Source organism: Gallinula chloropus (genome assembly GCF_964237585.1).
Source record: "Gallinula chloropus genome assembly, chromosome: 32".
Classification (NCBI taxonomy): domain Eukaryota; kingdom Metazoa; phylum Chordata; class Aves; order Gruiformes; family Rallidae; genus Gallinula; species Gallinula chloropus.
The window spans coordinates 796,971-814,045 of NC_140117.1; the positions used below are offsets into that span (position 1 = coordinate 796,971).

The 17,075-nt window shown below is 56.2% G+C and overlaps 1 protein-coding gene across 1 annotated transcript; it reads right to left on the bottom strand.

The window, feature by feature from the left end:
* Positions 1 to 8,205: 8,205 nt before the first annotated feature.
* LOC311202927 (class I histocompatibility antigen, F10 alpha chain-like) lies at positions 8,206 to 16,009 on the bottom strand (the record flags this gene model as incomplete). Its single annotated transcript, XM_084277572.1, has 8 exons — positions 8,206 to 8,293; positions 8,645 to 8,862; positions 9,299 to 9,411; positions 13,601 to 13,705; positions 13,787 to 14,059; positions 14,136 to 14,411; positions 15,188 to 15,451; positions 15,925 to 16,009. 8 exons carry the CDS (start codon positions 16,007 to 16,009, stop codon positions 8,206 to 8,208), a joined length of 1,422 nt encoding a protein of 473 aa, XP_084133698.1.
* Positions 16,010 to 17,075: the final 1,066 nt, after the last annotated feature.

Genomic DNA, 17,075 nt, shown 5'->3' on the forward strand with positions numbered 1-17,075 from the left:
TGCTGGTCAGAGATCCTGCCAAGATCCTTCTGCTGCACTCTGAGCCAGCAAATCCTGATCCCTATATCGGACCAGAGCTGCCTCCCTTTCCGGAAGCTTCCGCTGGCTTGGGCTGGTGTTGAGGTTAAACTCAGGGTGGTGCTTTGTTTGTTTCTGTTCCAGACTCAGGCCCTGTCATCTGAGCCTGCAGTGAAAAGACCCAGAAGTTGTGTGCCAGGAGAAGAACTGGTGCAGACTGGTAAGGCTGACGTCAGGGCGTGAGCTTGTTTCTCCTGCACTCTTCCTGGCGTGTGGTGCGACTCTCCCCCTCGGCTCACGGACGGGCTGTGGCGGCATCGCCCCTCGGTAGCGTCTGGCAGTGCTGGGGTGGGAACTCAGTCTCTTCCCTGCATCCCTGCGCTGCTGCTGGGTCGGGGCCGGGCGTTTCGCTCGGCATCTCAGTCCCGGAGCTGCCTTGGATGCAGCCAGCTCCAGCTGCGATACGGCCGCTGCCAGCTGGCCAGAAGGAAACTGGTTTGGTTTGGGGTGTTAGATCCCCAGAACCCTTTTTGGGGTTGAATCTGGGGTTCAGCCTGGCGATACCTCGTGGCCAGGGCAACTTGCTGCAGTTGCCAGTAAGAAAATCTGAGACTGTTGTAAAGCAACAGAACACAGGGAATGTGGGGACGTAGGGGAGAGAGGAAACATTGACCTTTGGGGAAGCTCATCAGCCTCCTCAGTTTCCTTTAACAGTGGCTGATTTGCTTTCGCTCTCCTCTCGTAGATCAAATACCTTGTGGGACTCCCTTGGCCAACGGAACACTCTCCCTGTGGGACAAGACAGCTCCTTGTGCCAGGTAAAACCCCTTCTGTTTGCTTTGACTTTCTTCTCTGAAAGGTTTGCTTTCCATTTCATTCCTGAACTTCCTCTGTGCTGCCCAACATTTGTCTCTGTGTCCGCACAGGGATGATTTTCCAAGGTTTCCTGGGCTGCTGTCCTAAGGGAGGTGAACCTTCAGTAGCTTTTTATTTTTCCTTCCTCCCCTCCCAACTAGAGAAGATTTCTATTTTAATCTGGGGACGTGAAATGTAAGGTAATGACAGGGGATGCCAGGATTTTCTCTCTTCCTTTCCTCCTCCCCTGGTCCTTCTCGCACAACTTAGAGGCAGTTTTCTCTTTTGGGTAACACTGAGGTGACAAATTTGACACCTGCCCCTCTGGTCTGCCCGAGTTGAGAGTAACCCAGCTGAGTGTAAAGGGTCTCTGCACAGGAATGCCCGCTGTGTTTTGTGGTGGCACCAGTGCAGGATGTTTCTGTCCAGGAGGTTGACAGTCTCGTTGTACTTTAGGTATTTCTATTGCTGTAGCTGTGGCTCCCCACTCACATGTAGACAGTTTTGTAGGAATAAACTGTCTCCTTTCTGGTGCTCTGACACGTGTCAATACCAAATGCCATGTTTATAAACACTGTGGTTCTTCTCTGTTGTTTTTTCCTGCACCAAAGTGCTCCGGCCTCCTCGACTCCTCCAGCCTCCTCGACTCCTCCAGCCTCCTCGACTCCTCCAGCCTCCTCGACTCCTCCAGCCTTCCCCCCTGCTCCAGTCTTGTACAATCCTCCAATCTACACCACGGCTCGAATCTACTCTGGAGTTAAATCACACACCAGTCTTCCACCCTACTGCTGTGTTCCATCCTACTCCGGTGTGCCGTCCTACTACTATCGTGTTCCATCCTACTACTACATCGTGCCATCCTACTTCCATTTTCCATCCTACTACTGCCACGTGTCATCCTACTTTGCTGTTCCGTCCTTGCTGTGTGTTCCATCATTGTCCAGTCTTCCAACGTTCTCCAGTCAACCAGTGACAACTGTGTATCACCTGGACCAACAGAAATAGGGAGGAGATCCCTTTCCATCTGGGACCTGTGAGTATCCCCATGACTCGTACCTGTCCCACTTGCTGGGTAGACTGTAGCTACACCACACAGCATGAGGACGTAGTATCTGGTTGTCTGGACTTGTGGAGGGTGACACATTACTGCACCCCCTTAGGTACCCGCTGCTTAACTCAGGCTTGTGGTTATGTGGTGCTCTTTAGTCCTTTTTTCATGCTGTTGGTGACTCTCTCTGTGGCAGCAGAGCTTTGAATCCACGTAAGCTGGTGGTTGTAACACCATGTGTTGGAGGGCAGACACCAGGTATTGTCCCAGCCCCCAGCCTGGGAACTTCTCCTCCCAAAAGCTTTTGTGTTTCCTCTTCCTGGAGCTGCACCTGGTGTGTGGGTACAGGGTGGGCATTGCAGTTCCTTGCTTGGTTCTCCTGTTCCTCCTCTGACAAGGCGTGGTCTGGGGGGTTCCTAAATGAGCTTCTGCTGTTGTGGGAGTCTCCTTCATCAGCTGGCTTTTTGTGGGACTAAATGCTGGAGATCAAGAGGATCTTTTGTTCTCTTCTGGTTTAAACAGCAAATTCCTGCCAGAAGAAAGCCGGGCGCGCGCTTGCTGGGGTCGGCACTTCGGGGTGGCCTCAGCAGGGCAGAGCTGCGCTCCCCGTCCCTAACGAACCGGGTGTTTGTGCCTCCTTGCCACCCTGACTTCCTATGTAACAGCTTTCTCTCTCCTTCTCTTTCCAGAGTCACACCCCTCACTTCCACAGGAAGATGGTGTGGGACATAATCCACCAGCAGCTGCTGTGAGACGGGCACCACTGCAGTCACACTGTGATCCCCTTGGACTGACTCTTAGTTTAGTTTAGTTAAGACTCTTTAGTTTAGTTTAGACTCTTAGTTAAGTTTCTCTTCTGAAGTTTGACCAACTCCCTGCAACGTGGGGTTGGGTTTGTTGTTCTGTTTTTGTCTGTTAATTGTGAAAAGAGAAATATTTATTTATTTTATTGCATTAAATATTTAAATTTTATAAAAAAAAGCCGTGCTGGTGTGAAGCTGTTTGGGACCGGAGCTGTTTGGGACCCTATAAACAATATTTCATCAGTCATGTTGGAGTGGGGTTTTTTGGGGTTCTTTCTTTTTTTCCCCCTTATATTCTCACAGCTGCTCTAACTCCTTTAAAATCAAAATCCTATACTAGAACCAAAATAATGTCAAATTATCAGGTGCAACTTCTTTAATCAATTTATTATTTATTTTTTAGATTTAACTGGTATAGGTACTAGATTTGCAAACAGAGATACTTCAGGTTTTATTCATTCTCACTTCTTTTATTACTAGGACTTTAGTGCTATGCCTGTTCTCTTGAAAAATAGTAATTAAAAAAAAAAATCAGTCCTGTATCTGCTGCCAAGCAAACACCCAATAGAAGTCTAGAATAGCAACAGTTGCCAGGGACCTCTGGTGACCAACCAGTGACATCTCTGTCAGAGGAGCATCACCTGGGAGGTCACTTTCCAGAGGGGAAGCACCTCCAGTCTGGTCTGGGGAGATCACCTTGAGCAGGTCACACACGACAGTGTCCAGGTAGGTTTTGAATCCCTCCAGAGAAGGAGACTCCCCAGCCTCCCTGGGCAGCCTGGGAGGAATTTCCTTCTTCATTTCTTAAGTCTTCTCTTTGATGGCTCAGCCAGGTGATGGTAGAGATGGTAAAGCCGGTATTTACTCAGTCTGCCCTTTCTCCAGACTTTATCCTGCCTCCCGGGTCTGGGATTCCTGAGGGCCCCTTCTAGACAGGTGGATCCTGTCCCTCTCCAACAGGTTGGAGTCACCAAAGAACATCCCCTTGTCGTCCAAGCCAAACCCCTGGCCTTAGTACCAGCCGTGTAGCCAGGAGTTGAGAGGTGTGAGATTTCCCAGCCTGTTCAGAAAAAGGAGGAAAAGTCAACTTGGGCACCAGTGTTTTCCTCCTCTCTCTCGAGGTCCCTTCCAACCCCTACAATTCTATGATTCTATGATCACTAGGCAATTAGACAAGTGGGAAATGTGTTTTTAAGGTGATGAGGGCTCACATTTCTCTGGTCAGAAATCACCCAGAAAAGCTTCTGCCCAGTCTGGAGTCCATCACCATCCTTTTGGTGGTCTTTGCTGGTCTTTGGTGGTCTTTCCCAATCGTGTGATTCTGAGACTCCGGCCTTGAGCCACCTGATGTTTTCTTTAACAGTATAGGAAAGCTTCCAAAAGGCACCCAAAACCACATGTGCCAAGTTTTCCTCTGGACACCATCCCTTCTGTCCAGTGTATAAAGACACCACACAGCTCAGTGTCACCCACACCTTGCTGAGGGTGCACTCGATCCCACTGTGCGTGTCACGGGTACAAATATCCAACAGGATGGGTGGCAGGATGAACCTTGGAGGGGCAGCACTTTGTAGTGGTTTCCACTTGGACATGAAGCCATGGAGGGTAACTCTTCCTGTAACCTTTTTGTTAACCCTTTCTATGCCCATGGAGCATGGGGCAGCAAAGGCCTCTGGGAGTGGCCCCATTGCTACCAAGGATACACGCAAACAGAAGCATCCAGACACCATCCTGTAGCTGACCCTCCAGCGACCATGGCGCTCCCACCTCTGTGGTGCACTTCATGGGGTCTCTCTGCCCCCACCATGATGCCACCCATCTTCCCAACCCCCTACACTGGAGGTAAGGCCTGACCCCACTCCTGGCTGCTCAGGGACACACTCTGGGGAACTCCACAGCCCCTCTCGCCCCTCTCCCTGCTCCCTCTCAGTGCCCTCGCGCACGCTCCTGGCCCAGCTGGTGATATGGTCACCAGCGTGTGTTCATGTCTCTCTCTCAGCACCCACCAACCTCCACCAACTGCCAGGGCAGCAGCAGCAGCAGCCCTTCCCTGCACCCTCCCACTCAGCTGGGACAGACCAGAGGTTGGTCCACGCTTGGGGCCTGATCGGCGGGTGCCTGAGGGATTCCCTCCGCCCCCCAGCCTGACACATCTCCCTCTCCCCCCTGCAGATCTGCCAAGCGGCAGCTGATCAGAGCTCCCCAGTTCCAGTACCAGTCTGCCTCTGGCAACCCCCTCACTGCTCAGTCACGGCATCGCTCCTCTGCCTGGCACTGTGCTTCAGGGACCACACAGCTGCAGACACCCAGCAGCCTGCTTACACCAACAGCCCCCCAGGGACAACCCCAACTGTTCCTGCCCTACAGCCATCAGGGGACAGCAGCATCGCTTCCCCAGGACCACCCACTCCCTGTCTGCACACAGTCCCTCCTCTCCAGTGGAGACACAGACAGTCCGGTCCCCATGGATGTGGACAGTGTCTCAGGCTGGGACACCTGTCCTGTCGCTATGGATGTGGACACTGTCACAGTCTGTGACATCTCTGCGGACACAGATGTCCCCATGGAAGACGACACCCTGCCAGGCTCTACCATGGGGGGAAAATGAGAGGGAGGGAGGGAAGAAGGGTGTTGATTCTGTAGTTAGTACCTTTGATTACTGTTTTGTTCTGATTTTTCATTAAAAGCCATTTCTTGAGAACCTTTCTGTGTCTGCAGGGGATGGGCAGGGAGTTCAGGGGGCACCAGGCAGCACAGATCCCAATGGGCACAGTATAGGCACCCTATAGATCCCCCCCAGGCCCCCTATAGGGACACTATGGATCCCCTGCTAGCACTCTATAGATCCTCTGTGGGCATCACAAGGCTCTCTCCCAGTCCTGGCAGCGCAGTGCACTGGTGTCACTGTGCTGTGCCAGAGCCTCGATGTCCCCAGTGTCCTCTGCCCCACTGTCACTGGTGTCACTGTGCTGTGCCAGAGCCTCGATGTCCCCAGTGTCCCCTGCCCCACGGTCACTGGTGTCACTGCCGACCCTGGTGCCCAGTCAATCTGCAGGGTCACCAGTGCCCACTGTGTCCCTGCTGCCCCCGGTGCCCCCAGGATGTCCCCAGTGTCCCCAAGATCCCTCCAGTGTCCCCAAGATCCCTCCAGTGTTGCCACCCTCAACACTGGAAGCGTGTCTGAGGAGGGCTGAACACCCCCGCTGCCCCCAGTGTCCCCAGTATCCCCAGTGCTCTTGGTTTCCCTGCTGTGACCGGTGTCCCCACTGCATCCACCGCTCCGGTGTCACCAGTGACCCCAGTGACACTACATCCCCGCTGACTCCAGTTCCCCCATTCCCCCGCTGTCCTTGCTGCCCCCAATCCCCCCACGTCCCTGCTGCCCCCCGGCATTCCCAGGGCCCCCAGTGCTCCCAGTGACCTCCATGTCCCCGCAGGTACCTGGAGTCCCGGGGCCTTCTGGAGGGCGGTGGCCCAGCGACGCTGCCCCCCCTGCCCTCCCCGGCCGAGCGGGACGCAGCGTACCTGGGCTGGGCACTGCAGGGGTGGCCGGGGCGCAGCGGCCACGATGCGCCCATGGTGGCCCTGGAGGCGTTGCTGGCAGCCGGGGGGTGCTGGGAGGACCTCTGTGCCAGAGGGGTGCTGCACGGCGGGGACAGCGACTCGACGGGGACCATCGCCGCGGGGTGCTGGGGGCTGCGCTGGGGGCTGGCCCGGGTCCCCCCCGGGCTGCACCGCTGCCTCGAGCACCGCGGGCGGCTGCGCGATGCTGCCCACCGCCTCCACACGCTGGCCTGGGGGGGATGCTGAGCCCCCCCCACCCCAACTCTGGCCTGTGCCACCTCCTGTCCCCTGGCCAGGGAAACACCATTGTACCCCGGGGGGAGCTGGGACTGTTGTGGGGTCCTGAAGGGGTCCCAAACAGCCCTGGGAGATCCTAGGGGCAAGCAATGCCCTTCAAGGGCTCAAAGAAGCCCTGGAGACCACCACAGCCCCATCCTGCTGGCCCTACTTCCCTCCACTCTTAGAGACCCCAGAATCTCCCCAAAGAGCCTTGGGCACCCCCACAGTAAAAAAGCATCTTCCCAAATCACTGTCTGTCCAGATTTGTGTCCTGCACCTCCTGTCCTGTCACTGCCATGGCTGAGATGTCACATGGGCAGACCTCCTGCAGCCAAACCTTCTCTAGGCTGGTCAGTTCTGGCTGACCAGCTTCTCCAAGAGGCATTCAGACATGGAGCAGCTCAGGGGCCCTTCACTGGGTTCTCACTGTCGCTCAGTCTCCTGGTAGCCCAGAACTTGGGCCCCGTGTTCAAAGGGTGGGCTCATCATCATCATCAGTGATGGGTGGAGAGGAAGGAGCCCACAAGCCCTGCAGGTGCCACCCGGGATGGTAGAAGACTCTTCTGGTGGCTTCTTGTGGGCACCTTAGTGGGCACCACAGCCTGAAGGTCTTTTGAAAGACAAAGTGCTGGGCCCCCAGGGCTCAGCATCCAGAGGGGTGGACCCTGTGGTTAATCACCCCAAAGGTGGTGTGCCCAAAGGTGGTGTGCCCAAGGGGTCTTGGAGTCAAGGGATCCCAAAGAGATGGTGGCCCAGCACTGTTAAACACTACAGTGGTGATGGGCCCCTCTGGAGGTTGGATGCTGGGGTTTCCCAGCCCATGGCTGATGGGTTCCTAGGCAATTACTCCAAGGCAGGATGACAATCCCATGACAAGGATATCCAAAGCACGTGACATTGTGCTCAGGGACCAGTTGGACATTGGAGGGTGCCAGGCTGGGAGCTGGAGGAGCTTGTTGGAGAGCCAAAATTGAAAGATCACCCCAGAATGAGTAACTCAGTGTCAGGTGAGATGTGTCTCACTGGGGAGTCTTTGGTGTCACCCCATCTGTGTCATCACCTGAGGGACCCCCCACGGGACACCCCCTTCCCCCGGGACTCCACCCCCCCCCCCCCCCAACCCTCCCCCGGAGGTCACTGAGTGCAGCCAGAAGCAATAAAGGAGATTTAATGTGTGGATGGGGCTTGTTGGGGGCTATTGGGGGGGTAAAGGGGGGAGGGTGCAGCTGGGGAGGAAGGGGGGCCTGGGTGGGATTCGGGGGGGAGGAGGTAAAGGGGAGGGGGGCAGCTGGGGAGGAAGGGGGGGCCTGTAGGACTCGGGGGGGAGGAGGTAAAGGGGAGGGGGACAGCTGGGGAGGAAGGGGGAGCCTGTAGGAAGCGGGGTTGGGGCTTTGGGGTGTTGGGGGTTCCTGGGGGAGGAGAATCCCCAGGGGTTGTTGGTGGGATGTGTGAATCTTTGTGGGAATGTTGGGTTTCGGGGGGCTGGTTGGGAGGCTGCCCCATTTCCCCCCCCCCCTCCTCCCGCAGCGGCAGAGGGGCTTGGGGATGGGGGTCAGATCGCAAGGGCTTTGCTGCTCCTTCTTCCTCCTCTTCCTCCCGGTCTTTGGTGGTGGTGGGGGGTGTCCCGTGGGGGATCCCTCAGGTGATGACACAGGTCTCCCTGCGAGGGAAGCTGCGGCGCTGCTGGCTGAGGCCTCGCTCCAGGCGAGCATCCTCCTCCTGCGCCCTGCAGGGAGGGGAAGGGAGGGGCAGAGGGAGTCGGACACCCCGCCCATCATCATCCTCCCCCTCGGGACTCTCACGTCCACTAGCGCCAGTCCAGGTCCCGCACCAGCTGGTCCCACTGGTTCACCCGGGACACCAGTTCCTCCAGGAGCAGCTGCTCCTGCTGGCACCAGACAGAGGATTTCAGCCAGTCTGGGCAGGCGCATCTCGGCCCCAGCGCTGATCACCCCAAGGCGGGTGCGAACTATTCAGTCCCCCCTTTGCTTCCCAACATGCTACAAGTGGAGACCGGATGCCTTCATTTCATCCCCCAGCACCTCCACACACCCCCGCCGGCACTCACACAACTCACGGATGCTCCACAGCGGCCCCAAAACCCTCAGGTCCCGCTCGCATTCGCATTCCCTTGCTTATCCCGCCTCTTCCCGCCGGGATCCGCTGCTCCCGGCTCCGGGAAACCGGCGGAGAGCTCCGCACCGAGCACTCCCAGCAGCCCGTGCGCGCCCTGCTGCTCTCGATTTGCATGGCCACGCCCCTCTCCAGCCGCTGCTCTCGCCGGCGTCCTCCCCTCTGCACAGGGACAAAAGCCCTACGGAGACGGTCCAGAAGCCGCCTGGCCAGAATCTGCCTCGTCAGCCATCGGATCAGGGACCCACTTGGTCTCTACACCCACCGCTCCCATCCACACCTCCCACCCAACTCCCCCAGAAATCACTGTCTCCTGAGGAATCGGGTGGCAGCATTTGTTGGGATGTGCCACAGGCTCAGGGATGCGTTTATCCACTGAGAGCAAGGCTGGGCACAGAGCAGATGGAGTTTGGATGGCGACCATTGAAAGTGGGCAGCTTCCTTGAAAAGTCACCTGGGAAACACAACCCCCCGTTTGGGTCGAGCGATGGCCGCTTACTAAAGAAAAACTTGCCCACTTCCAGGATTGAATAGAGGAGCAACTGGCCAAGGGACACATCCAGCCCTCCACAAGCCCGTGGAACTCGCCTATTTTTACCATCCCTGAACAGGACGGGAGATGGCGCTTGGTGCACGAGGTAAGAAAAGTCAGTGAAGTGATGGAAGATGCGGGAGCTTCGCAGCCCGGTCTGCCACCTCCAAACGTGAGACCTAAAAATTGGAATGTTTAAATTAGGGTCCTTTACACCCTGATGATGATGAGAAATTTGCCTTTTCAGTCCCTACTGTAAACAAAACTGAACCCATGGAAAGGTGTCATTGGGTGGTGCTCCCACAGGGCATGAAAAATTCACCCACTGTGTGCCAGGCTTATGTAGCCTGGGCACTTGCTCCAGTACGAAGAGCCCATCCTGATCTCATCTTTAATCATCACATGGATGAGGTACTGATTGTGGGAACAAATTTGGACATTGACAGTTTGATTCATGAGTTGACAGGGCATTTGAAAAGCAAGGGGTTACAGATTGCTCCAGAGAAAATTCAAAAGAAGCCAGTGTGGAAATCTCTGGGGTGGCAGATTGATAAAAGTACCGTAACACCCCAAAGGATTGAGATCCCAGCTGAGGTCAGCACGTTAAATGATGCTCAAAAGCTGCTTGGAGATACTAACTGGGTTAGACCATTGTGTGGCATTACGAATAGGGAACTGGAACCTGTAGTGGCATTGCTCAAGGGAGGAGGTGGTGCAGGAGCACCCAGAATCCTGTCAGAAGAAGCTAAAAAGGCCCTGGAAGTCATTAGTAACAAAATCAAAAATACATATACCCATGGATGGGATGCTGAGTGGGACATAGGAGTCACAGTCGTTAATTAAACAGAACGTGTGTTTGCTGTTATAATGCAGTGGACTAATGACAAAGGTCCCTTAAGGCTGTTAGAATGGGTGTTCCTGCCCATGCAGCCAAAGGGAACTGTAACTCTGTGTTTGGAGGCGACAGCCCAGGTCAGTGTAAAAGGCCACAGTCACGTAGTAGAAACTGCAGGAACAGAACCCACATTTATTGTTGTTCCATCAGCAGCAGAGTATTTAGCTTGGGCCTTGAGGAACAGCACTGCCCTGCAAATAGCTTTATCAGACCGTGCAGGGGAAGTGCAAGTGCATTACCCACCACACAGAATCTCTACAGCAGCACAGAACTGTCCAACAGAAGAAAAGCCCTTGTTGTCTGGGTGTGCGGTTCGGGGTGTTCCAGTGTTCACTGATGCAGGGGGAAGAGCTCAGAAGGCTGCGATTCCATGGCAGGAGCATGGGAAATGGCAGGATTTGCTATTCAAAGGAGCCCAAGCCTCAATCAGCAGCTGGAGCTGCAGGCGGTTGTGAGAGTGTGTGACAAGCGGAAAGCCGAACCGGTTCCTCTGGTCTGTGACTCCCTGTGTGTGGTGGGAATAGTGACCCGAATGGAACGGGCACTATTGAAAGGGGGTTCAGATGAGAGATTATATAGATTGTTTAAGGAATTCTGGCTCCTCCTGTCTAACCAACAGCATCAGCACTTTATTACCCATATTGGCAGCCACACGGGACTAACTCAGGGTCTGGCAGAGGCAATCAGAGAGCAGCCAGGTTGGCAGCACCAGCCTGGGCTGCTCCCTCAGCAGAGCGCTGTGCACAGGCTCGGAGATCACATGAATCCTTTCATCAATCTGCCAGGGTGCTTCAACGACAACACCACCTGTCAGTTGCTGAGGCTAAAGGGCTTGTACAGTCGTGCCCGGACTGTCAGCACTGTCAGTGGTCTTGCCCCTGGTGTCAATCCTCACCTACCTGCACAGCCAGGTACTGCCACCACCCTTCACACAATGTCCTCAACAGGTCCCAACTGCCACCTGTTGCCACCACCCATCCCCAATGGGTCCCCACTGCATCTGGTGTCACCCCCCATCCCTACCATGACTCACCAGCACACCGTGTGAATAACCATCCCCGATGTATCCCCAGATATCCCTGCCATGCCCATGGGACATCCCCACCATGTCCCTGCAATGTCCCCAGCCATCACCACCATGTCCCAAACACATCCCTGCTGTGTCCCCAGATGTCTCCCCCACATGCCCAGCTGCATCCCAATTGTGTTCCCATCCCCATCATGTCCCTGCCATGTCACCACTGCATCCCTGCCGTGTCCTCAGTTTTCCCTTCCATGTCCCTGCCAAGCCCCCTGCTATGTCCCCTGCAGTGAGGGGGGATAGAAATATAGACACTTTATTTATTTATTTATTTATCTATTTATTTATGTATTTATAAAGCACCTATTGAGAAACATTCTTTGGATCCACTCTGACAGCAGAGGGAAGAAGAGGAGTCAGCCTGTCAGTCCCTCAGCGCTGCTGCTTCCAACCGATTTAAAACCAAACCAGACCAAGAGGCACAAGACTTTGCTGCCAGCTCGCTCGGCTGGTGTTTAATGCTGCTGCTCCCTCAGGGTAGCAGTACTGCCACACCCATCCCCACCATCCCCTTGCCACATCCCTGCCGTGTTCCCAGCCCTGTCCCACCTGTGTCCCCATCACATCCCCTCCCATATCCTCACTGTATCCCCCCTGGCATCCCTGCCGTGTCCCCAGCCATCCCCTCTGCTGCATGTGGCTGCCATCCCCCAGGAGCTGCTGCTCTTCTCCTGCTCGCTCCACACAGTGTTGCGTATGGACCGGAGAGCTGGAGCTGGGAACAGGTGACAGTGGCAGCCACCCAGGAAGGTGCCCACACTGTTATCACCCACCTGCCCTGGGGCTATGACACAGGAAGGAGGTGACCCCCCAAACTCATTCTCCCTGTGTCCCCAGTCTGACCCCCATCTCACACAGAGGTGGGCAAGCTGGGGATACAGATCTCAGGGGACAGTGGCAGGGGATGGCCCTAATTCAGGCCCTGGAGATGGATTCTCTTGTCCACTGTCCTTTGCACCAGGAAGCTTCACTGTCTCAATTCTGGTGCATCATTAACCTTGATGCATGACCTGGGCGATGGCTGCAGTGCTCAGGTCAGGTCCACTCTCCATCATGAGCCCAGCTGTCCATGGTGTCTCAGCCCCCATGTCCCACAGGCCCATGGAACTACGAACAGCTCACGACGACCTTCCCACTCTAGGTGTACCAGAGCATCTCCAACTTTAGCCACCTGGTTTCCTTGGTCCTTGTCTTGATGCTCTCCAGGGACACAGTTCTTGGACATCTATGTAATGGGGGTCTGCCCAGGCAGCAATGTCCAGGCCCAGCTGCCTGGCTGTGACTGCTGCAGCTTCACTTGAAGGAACACAGATGGAGAGAGACTTTTACCAAGTGGCAGGACAAGGGTCATGGTTTGCTACTGAAAGAGGGGAGATCGAGGTCTGCTTCTAGGTCCACAGCCCAGGGAAGTGCTCTGGGTCTCTGCCAAAATAGTGGGGACTCTTCTGAGAGCAAAAACCAGTGTCCAACAGAGAAAATCATCCCCAAGACTCCTGATGCATCCACACAGACAGAAGTGGTAAGGAAGGAGACTGCAGTACAAGCAGGAGGTGTTGGTGAGTGCTTGCATCCTTCTCCTGCCGAAAAGGTAAGTGCCTGCACAAGGTGGGCACAGGGTGATGATCGGTGGCATCAGGTGCCCGAGCTTCAGAGAAGAAAAATAAGATGAAAAAAGACCTGTGGGGACCAAGACTAAGGTAGTTCAGTAAGGCAAAAGCAAAAGCCATGTGGAGAAGCAAAGGAAAAACAGAAGAATCATTCACTATTTCCCATCACCAGGAGATGCCCAGCAACATCCCGGGCAGCCGGGCTTCAGTACGCGCAGCGGCTGCTCCAGAACACAAGCATGGTCAGTAACAAACCGTGTGCTGGCGCAGTGTGGTCAGCTCTCTGCAGGCAGCTCCCAGCCTCTCCAGTTGCTGAGACCACAAGGGCCACATCCAGCTGCCCTGGTCACTCATGGAGCAGTAAGACTGTGATCACTGCAAGGATGGCAGGAAGAGACAGTGTCACCCAGGTCAAAGTCCCTGTCCCCAACCCTCTGCTATGGTGGTCTCAGTGTCCCACACCAGCAGCCCAGTGTCGCTCTGACCATGGGTTTCAAGGGGGAGCACAGAGAGCTGGGCCTGCCCCATCCACCCCCCTAATCCCATGTCATACCTTTGGCCAAGCTGCCAGAGCTCCCATCCATGTCTATGGGGAGGAAACAGCTGCGAGCTGCCACCTTGTGCTCGCTGTGGGCACAGTGGACATAAGAGAAGAGAGGAAGAGGCATCAACATCCACTGCACTTTACCCTCAGGCTCAGGGGCTCTACAGAGAGTTGTGGCTCATGACCACAGCCCCTACCAGCCCCCTGTCATCTACCTTCCTCCCACACCCTGGGGCTTTACCTGATCTGCGCTTCCAGATGATGAATCCAGAGATGGCAATGACAGCCAGGATGGCAAGGGGAACAACCACCCCCAGCACGATTGTCGATGAGTTGGACTCTGGCTCTGGGGATGAGCAGGGTGGTGAGGAGGGGAAGGGGAACCCCCCAGCCCACTCTTTAATGTGCCCAAGGCCACCAGACTCACCCAACACAAAGACCCCAGGCTCAGCCAGGCTGGCGTGCTCCACACGGCACCGGTACTTGTCCTGCTCCCCAGGAGGGGCCTCGATGGACACCCAGGTGTAGTAGGTGCCGTCGCTGTTGGGCACGATGCTGCCCCTCTGGGTCTCCTGGTCCCTGACCTCACCGTCCCTCAGCCAGCTGATGGTGATGGGCCGTGGGTAGAAGCCGTAAGCGCGGCAGTGCAAGGTCAGGATCCCCTGGGTCTCCTTCCCGGAGACTTGGACCATGGGGGACTCTGGGGAGGGGGTGGCAGTGAGGGCTGGCACACACATCCACACTGGCCCCTCCCCAGGGTCCCCATCTCCCCTCACCTTTCCTCTCCAGCACGGCCTGCCCATAGCTCACGTATTGCCTCAGTGACTCGGTACAGGTGTTCTCCAGGTAGTGCTTCCTGTCCTCAGCGACAGTCCCATCTGCCTCCCACTTCCTCTTGGTGATTTGTGCTGCTGCATCTGCTGCAGTGAACGTCATCGTGTCTGTCTCAAAGGCAATGAAGTCTCTCCCATCATAGGCATGCTGCTCATACCCCCTAATGCTGCCATCCTCCAGGAGGTCACAGCCGTACATGCGCTGCAGTGTGTGAGCCCCTGAAACACAACCAGGGAGATGGGGCTGAGGGGCTGCTGCAGCCCTGGGCCTTCAGTGGGGCAAGGCCCCCCTAGCAGCACCTCCCACTCCATCTCTATGTAATCCCCAAGGAAATTGGGCACCAACATGAGAGCTGCCCCCATCCTGCTGTTGTGGTTTTATCCCCAGCTGAGAGCCAAGATCCACGCAGCATTCCATCCGCTGCTACAAATGAAGTTAACTCCATCCTGACCAAAACCAGGACACCTGCCCAGGGCCCACAGCACTTGGGGTGTCACATAAAGCTTTGACACAGACCCCTGGTGCCCATAGGATGGTTTGGCTGGCACACAGCCCCACAGCACCCTGTGACAGCAAGGGGATGGGACAGGATCCTGAATATTTGGGGTCAGGGACAGGAGATGGGATGGGTTGGGGGAGCCCCTGTGGCTCTGGGGTGGGGGGGTACAAAGTACCATAGGAATGGGGGGGGGCAGGGACACGTAGTAGAAGCCCCTCTGTTTCTGGTGGTCTCCACTACCACAGGGACGGTGAGGGGTGGAATGTGGCAGCCAGGCTTGAGATGGGGTGCTGGGCACTGGATATGGGGGGGATGTGCTGGGTGGGGGGGCCTTACCAGCTCTGGGACAAGTCACCCCCTTGCGCTGGGAACCTGCTGACAGTGGCTAAGGGCAGGACAGGGTCGACACAGGCCGGGGCAGGACCGTGGAGCAGGGAAGGGTCTTCTGAGGGGTTGGGAGTTCTCCTGTACCACAGAGCCCCAGCCCACACTCACCCCTACTCTCATTGTAGCGCTCCTGCAGTATAGCCAGGCTCATGCGGTAAATCTGCTGACTGTTCTGTCCCATCTGGGTCTGCTGGTCCCAGTACTGCTGGTCCAGGTTGGCCGCCATCCAGTCTGCCTGGGGCACCATCCTCCCCGTCTCACTGTCGTAGCGCGAAATGAGGTTCCCGTCCACGTACCCCACGGACACAAACTGGGGTACTCCTGGGCTGGGCTCTGACACCCCGATGTCAAAGTAGCGCAGGGAGTGGAGCTCTGTGGGGACACAGGGGACAGTGAGGGGTGGGGGGCGCAGGGATCCACAGTGCAGGAGGGATGGGACTGGAGGAGGGGATGTTGAGGCACCGAGGTGTGCCCAAGAGGGGGTCCTGCTTGCCACGAAGACCAGGGGGTCCCCAGCATCAATGATGGAGGTTCCCAAGGAGAAGGAGATCAGGGGTGGGGGTGGGTTGGAGAGGGGAAGGTGAATCTGGGATGGGGGCAAGGTGGGGAGAATTCTGAGGGGGAACCCACTGTCCTGTGGGAGGGACTGGGAGTTCATTTATCCCAGGAGGAGCTCCCAGATCCCAGGGAAGGGGAGCCCGGGTGGTCCTGGCGCTCCTGGTGGAGGAGGGTCAAGAGGGGTCCTCGTGCCCAGGGAATGGAGCGCTGGAGCCCAGGAAAGGGAGCAGGGGGGGACCCGGTGCCCAGGCCCAGGGAAAGGGCTCTGGGCCTCCTCCCGCACTCACCGCACACCGCCCCACCGAGGAGCCCCAGCAACAGCCCCAGACCCAGCGCCTGGTCCAGCCCCACCATTCCACTCCGGGTCTGCATGAAGCGAATGAGCCAAATAAGCCCAGCTCCGGTAGAGACCTCGCTGCCAGCCCCGCCCCTCGCACTGCCCCTCGCCCCACGATTGGCTGCAGCACCACCTGCCTGCCAATGGTGTCTGATGTCACCGGGTGCCAGGCAGATCCAGTCCCTGCAGGTTGGCAGAAGGGAAAGCAAAAGCCCGAAAGCAGCGCAAAGGGGAGGGGCAGTCACAGCCCCCCTGTACCCTCCGCCTGGGACCCCACATGGGTCGCCCAGCCCTCAGTTCCCCCTCAACCCCTCCTCAGGGTCCTGGAATCCCCCACGGCCCCACTTCGCCCGTATGCCTCAGCCTGGGGTCACCCCTGGGCTCCCCAAGTCCGCTTCTTCCCCCCAGCCCGGCCCTGCTCTCGGCCCCTTCCCCCAGGCACTGAACCCTCGAAAAGCCGCAGTCAAAACTCAGCAGCCTTGGTGGTTGTTAAGCAGGGATCCTTTATCGCAGCACTGGGCACACAGAGAATCTGGCTGTAGCTGTGTCAGCTGTTTCGTGAGTGCAGCTACAAAATGTAACCCAAACAGCTGAACAGCCCTGCAGATAAACAAATGCAGATAGGGAAGGAATAAATAACGAGACCAAAGGGCAATTAAGAGATTGAGTGTATCTTAGTTTGAGATAAAAAGGGTTACTCGCTAGTTTGTGCAGGAATGTGTTTTTGAGCTCAGGAATGTGTTTTGGTACCTATCGAGAAAAAAGTAAAGAACATGTGCTGAGAGAGAGGGAGACATCCAGCCTTCATCCATGAAGACCACCAGAAGACCCTCTGAGTGTTACTGAGCATGCTCTATCTGGGAGGATCGAATGGAAATGATTTCATGGCCTTTTCTTAGAATTTATAATGAATATGTATAGTTAATCTGAGAAAATTTGGCACACATTTGGAGGAGCGATCTCCTGTGTGCCCAGTGCTGCAACAAAGGATCCCTATTTAATAGTCATGAAGGATGCTGAGTTTTGATTCCGGCTTTCCGTGGCATCACTGGGCAGGATGGGCTGTGGCACCGGGAAGAGGAGTGTGGGCAGTGTCTGCAA